Source organism: Telopea speciosissima, chromosome 10 (assembly GCF_018873765.1).
Source record: "Telopea speciosissima isolate NSW1024214 ecotype Mountain lineage chromosome 10, Tspe_v1, whole genome shotgun sequence".
Lineage (NCBI taxonomy): Eukaryota > Viridiplantae > Streptophyta > Magnoliopsida > Proteales > Proteaceae > Telopea > Telopea speciosissima.
In genome coordinates, this window is record NC_057925.1 from 44,865,325 (window position 1) to 44,874,596 (window position 9,272).

General features: G+C 36.8%; 1 protein-coding gene and 1 non-coding gene across 2 annotated transcripts; one reads left to right on the forward strand and one right to left on the reverse strand.

Annotated features, from left to right (window-relative positions):
* The first annotated feature begins 4,329 nt into the window (after positions 1 to 4,329).
* LOC122643626 (pentatricopeptide repeat-containing protein At4g37170-like) lies at positions 4,330 to 5,021 on the forward strand. Its single transcript, XM_043837233.1, has 3 exons — positions 4,330 to 4,578; positions 4,674 to 4,690; positions 4,784 to 5,021. The coding sequence occupies exons 1-3, from the start codon at positions 4,330 to 4,332 to the stop codon at positions 5,019 to 5,021; spliced, it is 504 nt and encodes a 167-aa protein (XP_043693168.1).
* A 342-nt stretch (positions 5,022 to 5,363) lies between these two features.
* TRNAW-CCA lies at positions 5,364 to 5,435 on the reverse strand. The gene has a single exon. It is a non-coding gene; the product is annotated as a tRNA-Trp (tRNA).
* Positions 5,436 to 9,272: the final 3,837 nt, after the last annotated feature.

Consider the following 9,272-nt stretch of genomic DNA (forward strand, 5'->3'; position numbering starts at 1 on the left):
AAGAACACGTATTGCACCATAAGGATCACACGACTCAGCCCATCTTCAATCTCTTATTTGTAGCATTTTTGTTGCAGCCTTGCAGTACTGAGTAAATGTTATTGTGCTTGATGGAGTAATCTTTCCTATTGCTCGTAATCACAATGGTTTAAGGTATTGGAAATCGGATGAGCGGATACCGATCCAGATCACCTTGAATCGGTTCGAATAAGATGGGATCCTGCTTTTTAATAAAAATTGATTTTCAATACTTTTTTTTACTTTTGGTCATACCAGTGGATCGATATCAAATTGCTCAATATTCAAGATTGGCCTTGGTTGATACCAATCCGATCCAGGCGAATCGATTGATTTGATCCCAAGATTACAAACTATGGAAGTCACTACGAGGCATGTTTTTTAGCAGATAAATAAGTCTTATATTCTCAAATTTATTGGTGTTGTTTACAACATGTTATGACATGAATCACAATCCTTAGAAATTTGGTCATGTATTCTTCCTTCATCCATGGAAATAAATAGATCATGGATGTTTAATTTTATATTGGATCCAAATCTAAGGCAGCATTTGGTATGCATTCTAGGAAGCTTTCTAAGTTGATTTTGCATTCTTGAGTGATGAAAATAGTTATTTTTGTCATCTAAAAATGCAAAATCAACGTAGAATGCATTCCAAGAATCCATACCAAACACAACCTAAATTTAGATCTCTTCCCCTGGCATAAAGCTTTATTTTGAAAACATTAAATCATTAAGTGGTCAAACCCCTTTGTTATGATTGATCAAAACCATCATTCGTATAAAGAATTCCTACAACAAATATGAAGGCATCAAATTACATTAACATCAACACTAAAAATACCACAAAAATAGCTCATGAAGGGGTAAGGTGGGAACCACCAATCGTTCCCAATTAAAATATCTTATTCACTAAATCAAATAAATTTATGCTTCGTAAGATTTCTATATCTTCAGTTTCCTACTTTCATTCTTCATAATAATAGTTAAAAAAGGAGTCAACACACATTTAGTTTTAATCCATGGTGTCATCCATGAATATTGTTGGGACTGTTATTATTGGATAATAGAATTACGGAAAATTATCTCCTCCAGTTCTTTGCTCTGTCCAATTCTCCAGTGCCTGTAATAAGGGGGAGTGGATCCCATCTCGGAAGGGGTAGGGTGGTCTTTGCCCCCCTTATTACAGGCACTGGGGAAACTGGGTCAGGTAGGGCACGGAGGGGACAAAGATCCCTAGAACTACCGTTGTTTTATCTTTAGGGTCATTTTAGACGTCACTATGCTCAGTGAAGTATAACGCTTCACTATTTCCCATTTGTCAATCATAGGTTAATCCATGACATTGAAAACCCCATATAAATCTCAATGGCCAAATTTTAGTCCAACATAAGCATGAAAAGTTGCTCGAACTCTAATTCAAAGTTTTAGAAAAATTACCAAAATGCATGCCATCAAATGGAGATAGATATAAAATGCATAATGACATCTTTTGTAATTTTAACCACTCACCCTACTCATTTTAAGCTGAAATTATAGTTGTCTGGTCTTCTATAACATCGACTAACCCATGTACTATCATGTGGTAAATAGTGAAGCGTTATACTTCAGTAGGCATAGTGATGGGAAAAAACCTTTATTTATTTATTTATTTATTTTCAATTCTAGGATGAGATATTGTCCCCTCCCCCTCCCTCCTCCCTCCTCCCTCCTCCCTCCTCCCTTCCCTTCCCTTCCCTTCCCTTCCCTTCTTTTTCTTTTATGATATGAAGCTTGTAGATGTTTTTGTATCACGAACGTTTGCATGTGAGATAGAAGTATATATCCAAAAAAGAAGAAAAGAATGCAAAGATAGACATCTACTCTATCTTTTAACTAGCTACAAATTAAAGACAAACCCAATTTCTTATACTTTAAAATACATATTATTAATTAAGTAGTGACAGCTAGCCTTGATATCTTCTCATTGTATGGGGCCACTTTGGGTTTCCTATGGTTTAAAGGTTGACAGATAATATAGGAATGATGGTCATTTGTGTCTGTAAAGTGTAAACAATTGGAGGAGGGGGGGGGGGGGTCATCATAGGGTGATTCATTTGGCATCTTATGGTTCTTTTAGTACGTTGTTGTTCAGAGTTTTAGTTGTTGTTTGTCATTTGGCATTGATCAAAGCCCTTCCTATCGGTCGGTTTCAATTTTTACGGGACAAGCTAAAGATCCACTGTTCAGACTCTTTATCTTAAGAGGGTGTATTAACCAATATAGCCTTCCTTCTTCTCGAAACGCTATATTGATTTTCTCAATTTGAGTAGGTTATTCTCTTTCTAAGTATAACCCAGATGCGATATGAAAACCAAATCTATTATCACATGTGGAATTCTACCTTAAAAGGGTTTCTCTTGTATTCTATATAACTTATGGAACCGATACAATTCACATGGAATGAAATACAGATCTCATATCAATTACTGTTACCCCTTGAAGAAATGTCAAGAGAAGGTGCATGAGGGTTCTATTAATCCAGTTTCAGATTCCTCGGCTTTGAATACACAGGTAGATGATTTTGATGAGTTTAAACTAGAAAATTTATTTATGGAGAAGGCATCAGAGCATTTCACCTCTCTGGTGTGCTCTGAGGATTTGTCTATTCCTCCTACTATATATTTCCCTTGTGGAGCAACCTTCTGCTCCTCCTATGCATGATGTATCTACTGCTGTAGATGAGCCTCTGTCTTTAGATCCTAAGATGACCCGACATGACAACCCACATCTGGAACCAATCCATTTATCGGCCGATTTCCTTGGTATTAAAATTTATAGACCCAAGAAAGAAAGTGGTGATTGATCATCAACATTTTAATACCCCTTTCTTTTGAGAACCCTAGCTATGTTATTCTTGGATCTTGGAGAGTACGTGTCTCTGTTAATTTTGAGGGGGTTTATTTTTGCAGTGGTTTGGCCCCAGAAGAAGGGTGTGATACTATTGGGGGAGAAGGGGTTTTTAAGTGTGTATGGAGTTGGCTTTCCAATCTTTGGGTTCAAAGGAGTCTTACGGCCATGTTTGTAAGTTAAGAAAAGAAAAAATTTTAAAAAAAAAAAATTTGAATTTGAAAAGAAAGATAGACACATAAATCAATGATTGCGTATTATAATTACTCAACACCCTAGTGAAAGAGATTCAATCCTCCTGACTCAATTTGTTGGTTAGTTAGTTGGTTAATTGAGGGATTAATATGAGTGATGTGTGATGACATTAAGTACATGACATCATCGATCCTATGCATGGAGAGGACATTAAAGCATTCCTATCATCTGATCTCAAAGCGGGCAAGTTTCAATTTTACGAAAATAAAGTGTAAAAAATATTAGGCTCTCTTTGATTTGATTTCGAGAATTATTTCAGGAAGTGCTTTCAATTTTGGAAGGTGTTTGGTATAATTATTTGCACTATATTTCTATAAAATTATGGGTTTTTTATAATTATCATTTCAAAATCTTTTGTATGTATTATTACCCCCCAAAAACTTTGAAACAACTGTTACCCTCCCATGTTACATACTAATAACCAACTAGCTTCCACCGTTACAGATCCGTAACGGAAGGGGTTAATCGTGAGAGTGTGTCCTTGTCACGGATTTTTTAGGATCAAAATACCCTTATGTTAAAACAAAATAAACTTTAAAGGTTTATTTTCTTCACTTCCTCTTCACTTCACCTGCACTTCATCGTCTTCACTTCCTCTTCACTTCATATGTTGCAGCAAACCGGAGGAAGAACTTCATCGACGGCGCTAGAGCACCCATCCCCTCTTCTCATTCGGCTCTCTATTCGTCAGCGGCGCTAGAGCACCCATCACCAAACCGGAGAGCTTCTATTTGTCTAACTCAAATTCAGTGGAGGTGTGTTTCTCCACATTAATACAAGCCCACTTGAAGAAACCTCTTTATCAAAACCCATTCTTAAAATCCGATGGAAGTAGCCTCATAAACCGACTCTATAGAAACAACAAATTGATTAACCCAAAAAAATAAAACAACAACAAATGGAAAGAAGCCATACATATATTATGCCAACGGAGACAATTGAAGCAAGCAAGTCAAATGCTAGATATTTTAGATCATTTTTAATCAGCTTCAATATATTCTTCTCTTCTACAACTATGCCTTCAACAACGAGCACTCTAGGAGGGCAGAAGGGTCCATAACCACATTAAGAGTTCAGTTTTTGAACCTGTTGTTTATCTGCAATCGCCTCCTTGAAAAGTAATAGAAGTGTGACAGCCTGGTCTATGCCCAGAAATTGTTTGATGAAATGACTGACAGGGATTTGTGTTCTCGAAACATCATGATTGCGGGTTATGCAAAGATAGGTCAGCTTAATAAAACTCACCAACTGTTCGAAGAAATGCCTGATAGGGATAATTGCTCTTGGAGTTCAATGATTTCTGGGTATTCTCGCAATGACCAGCCCAGGGAAGCTTTGGAGTTGTATGGACCGAGAGGTTGTTTCATGGACTACGATGATAGGAAGATACGTTCAAAGTGGGAGGAACAAAGAGGGGTTTGAGTTATTCACTAACCTTTTGAGATCAAGGGTCAGACCTAATGAATTTACATTTGCTGGGATTTTGACTGCTTGCTCAACTCATGCTGCAGAAGATGTTGGGAAACAGGTCCATGGGCACATGACTCGGATTGGGTTTGAACCGGTCTGATTTGCTGCTAGTGCTCTTGTCCATCTGTATTCGAAGTGTGTAAACATTGAGAGTGCTTGGTCGTTCTGGCCGATTTGAGAAAGCTGAAGAGATTATTGATAATATGCCAATGAAGCCTGATAAGTTCTTATGGGCATCATTACTTGGTGGTTGTAGAATTCATGCAAACCTTAGACTGGCAAAACGAGCTGCAGAGGGGATGGGTGTTGTAGCACCGCCGATGAAGTTCGGGGATGGGTGCTCTAGCGCCGTCGACGAAGTTCTTCCTCCGATTTGCTACAACAGGTGAAGTGAAGAGGAAGTGAAGATGATGAAGTGCAGGTGAAGTGAAGACGATAAACCTTTGAAGTTTATTTCGTTTTGACATAAGGGTATTTTGATCTTAAAAATTCCGTGACAATGGTACATTCTCACGACTAACCCCTTCCGTTACGGATCTGTAACGGTGGGGGCCAGTTGGTTATTAGTATGCAACAAGAGAGGGTAATAGTTGTTTCAAAATTTTGTTGGGGGGTAATAGTAAATATGAAAGATTTTGGGATGATAATTATAAAAAACTCATAAATTATTGAAATGAGAATTATACCACTACGCCAAATCCCAAAAAAAAATTACTTAATTTGGAGGGAATTGAACCCGACGTGAATCGAACACGCAACCTTCTGATCTGGAGTCAGACGCGCTACCATTGCGCCACGGATCCTTGTGAAGACGATATCTTGCTTCTTTTATAGTGACTCATATAGAACTTTTGATTAAACTTGGCTGGTGATTATTGATTTAACTCCGATAGTCTATGGAACTCTGGCTTAAAAGTTAAGTATTTTCGTAATGTCTCTTCTTAGATAATCGGTGAGACTTTTCTCTTCCATTAATTGTTCTTGAGGCATCCTGAATTCTATTTGGTGAGTGATCTTATCAGCGATAGGATTTGGAATCTCAAGGTCATTTATAGATTTTTCCTCAACATATAGCATCTTCTATCACTAAAATTTATCTTTCTACAAATCAAACTATGGATTAGTAGTGTTGCCCTATTAAGAAAACCGGTATATTATCTACTAAAATGCATTTTCTTTTATATCTAGAGATTAAGGGCTTCTCTTCTTCCATTATGGTAATTTGGCTGCCTGTAAGTGATGGAAGTGTATGTGGAAACTCAATATTCATCCTAAATTTAAATTGTTTTTATAGAGAATATTAAATAGTCGAATTCCAACTAAAATTAGAAGCTTATAAACCCTGAGATTGCTCCAAGGAATCCATTATCTCCGAACAACTCCGGTGAATTTCTTGTCCGCCGATATATTCACTTTATCTAGTAAAATTCCTTCAATGGCAGAGAAGATAGTTGTATAATCTTTTCGTCTCTCACAAAATACACACTCCTGGATGGTAAAGAGTAATCCCAAAACGTAAGACTAGAACCCTCAAAATTCTTATCACTTGTAACTACTACCATTAGGTAGTTTCCCACTTTCCCTCATGGATAGGGAAAATACACTAACCACCTTTTAGCAAAACTAAATTAAGTGATGTGGCACTTTGGGCCACATCAGCCAACAAGTAGCACTATTATTGGGTAGAAAATCTTTAGAGGTTTGGTTGGATTCAGAAAACTTTGATTCAATTGATCATGTAGATCAAGCGGATTTTGTCTGAGAGCATAACCCCTGTACTCAGACACACGGTGGGATGAAATGACCGCCCCCACCCCCAAGAAAGGTGAAAATCCCACTCCCGCTGATGCCTCCATGCACACTCTCATTGGCCCTCCCTCTGGCACAAGGGTCACACTCCCAACAAAAGAGAACTCTTCCCCTTTGAGTTGTATTCTAGCAAGGAAGGTTAGGATGGGGAAAGTTAGGATGTCTATTAATATTGATTCTAAAGAATTTAGGAATCTTTACGTTAATGATATTTTTCTTAGGGTAAAATTTTTCTCCATCCATAGAAGACGGTTCACCAACCGTTGAAGGATTCACAAATCTCTCCTAGGGTTTTAATATGTTTCAAAATATTCTCCCAATTAAAACCTTTTCCTGACTTCTTCTGCGGATCCCATTCACTGTGATTGGATGGAAATTCGGCCCTTTTTCTTTTATTTCCATTAAAAATAGAGTGGTTGGTCGCAGCATGACCGATATTTTCATCAAATGCATCGTTAACCGCAATGGTTAAATCTTAACCATTGATTTCTATGGAATGAGATCTTAACCGTTAAGTCTATTTTAATAGTTACTGGTTATTACCTCCCACAGCCGGTTATTTTAATGCATATTTTATTAGATATCGAACATGACTCTTCTTCTTCTTCGCCAGCCAAGTTCCAATTTCAAAAGGGAACAAAGAACTAATAGAATCAAGAAGAAGATCGATCCATGCGATTAACGAAAGAGTTACAAACCAAATCAGAAAATCTATGAGGTAAAAATAAAAATAAAAGAGCAGAAAGATAGAAGAGGTGATGATATACAATCCTAAATTGAGAGTTGAGAAGGTGGAGAGGGCAATTTATTTTATAGAGAAAGAGGAGAAACATTGGTCACCTGCAACACCGCCCCCTTTCCTCCACCGCCGCCCTCCTTGCAATTTCTAACCCTTCTTCTTCACAGAATACCACCGCCTACCCTCTGCAACTCCCCCAACCCATCTGCAACACCGCCCCCTTCGCTCCTCCCACCTCCGCCCTTCCTGTGTATTGTCGGTGGAAAGATGGAGTTTTTATTTATTTATTATTATTATGAAAGGGAAGATGGAGTTTGGATTAGCTGGTTAAGGGTAAAATATTGAACGGTTAGGATCTCATAATATATAATCAATGGATTAGATTAATCAATTGCGTTTATTGTTGCGTTTGTCCGTTGTGCTCATGGTCACTTCTAGTGCATGGTCACTTCTAGTGCACGGTATCGGAATGGGTATCGGTAACCCGAAAAATGATATGGTATCGAATAGGTATGGTCTATATCGGATTGGTTTCGGCCAAAAGGCTGAGTCAGCATACTTTCTTGGTATCGGACCCGTATTGACCAAATAAAAAATAAAGGGAAGCAGTTTTCTGTACGGGAGTGTGGCCTACTCTAGCACTCCCATGTGTCTATCTCTCTCCTCCTTAAAACAAGGGGAAAAATGTGTCTTTTCACATGGGGAGGAGAGAGATAGACTCGTGGGAGTACTGGCGTAGGCCACACTCCCAGACAGAAAACTTTTTCCATAAATAAATAACAAAAAATTCTAAAAAATCCTATAAATAAAAAATATAATATTTGTTCAAAAATACTATAAAGTCAATTACTTTTGTATGATAAATGCAAACAATCACTTGATATTTGTATTAATATTTAATAGTGACATATCACGTTGAATTTCATATTTTTTGCAATTAAAATCATAAAATTCAAAATTTATCATGGAAATTACTTGTAATTTTCAGTTTTAACTTTTTAGAAAAACCAATTGAAGAGGAGAAAAATCTAGAAATTTCAGTCATTCAACCATCTCGTTCAATAGGTTTTTTTTTTTTTTTTTTAATGCAAGTGTAATCACACACCAATCCCGAAAGATTAACCGACTTAATCGATAGGTGGATGTGAAGAATTATGCAACACGGTGCTACCTTTAAGATCTTTTGATAATTAGACTTGTATCTTGTGAGATTAGGAGGATGGGCAGGAAAGATCAACAAAATCACAAAAATGCAGATCAAATGTTCAGCTACCTTGTTCTTTGTTTGTTATTTGATCATGATTTTAGTGTACGGTATTGGAACGAGTATTGATCAACTTGAAAACTGATACGGTATCGACAAGGATTGACCATATTAGACAAATTTGCCCATGATTCTCTTTTAAAAATGTTTGTTTTTTTTTTTTTTTTTTTTACCATTTTACTTCTTGTCCATGCCGTATCATTGATACGATATCGACACAGTATCAGGATCGATCACTTGCAAATACGATACCAATACCTCAAACCATGTATTTGATTTTAAAAGACAATTTTTTTTAAAAATTTTTTGATGAATAAAATCACAGCTCACAAACTCATAGAAACACACTCCAAGGAAGAGAAAAATAAGAAAATGCTTCAAAGTTTTCTTTGGAAAATATTAAAAAACTGCCTGTTTATATAAGTGTCATTGTCCCATTGGTCAAGGGTCATTCCATTAAGACTTTTGAAAGTTTGAATGTGATTGAAATTGATGTGAAAAGTTTGACAATCATTTCAAAATTTAGAAGTTTAACATTACAATTTAACGCACTTTAAGGGATAGGCTACCCGGGTGATACCGACAATACTACTCGATACCATAATCGATCCATGAAAACGTTCCAAGATCAGCCTGGTATCGGAATCAAACACCTACAAAACTAATATGTATCGCCCGATACAATACCGATACTTAGAACCATGGTTGTGGTAGGATCTTTTTCCCTTAAAAACAACTTTATGCATGAAGTGACTTCAGTTTACTGTTCGAACTTCAAAGAAAAATCTGATAAGTAGAGGGTTATAACTCATAATTCTTTGATCAGTT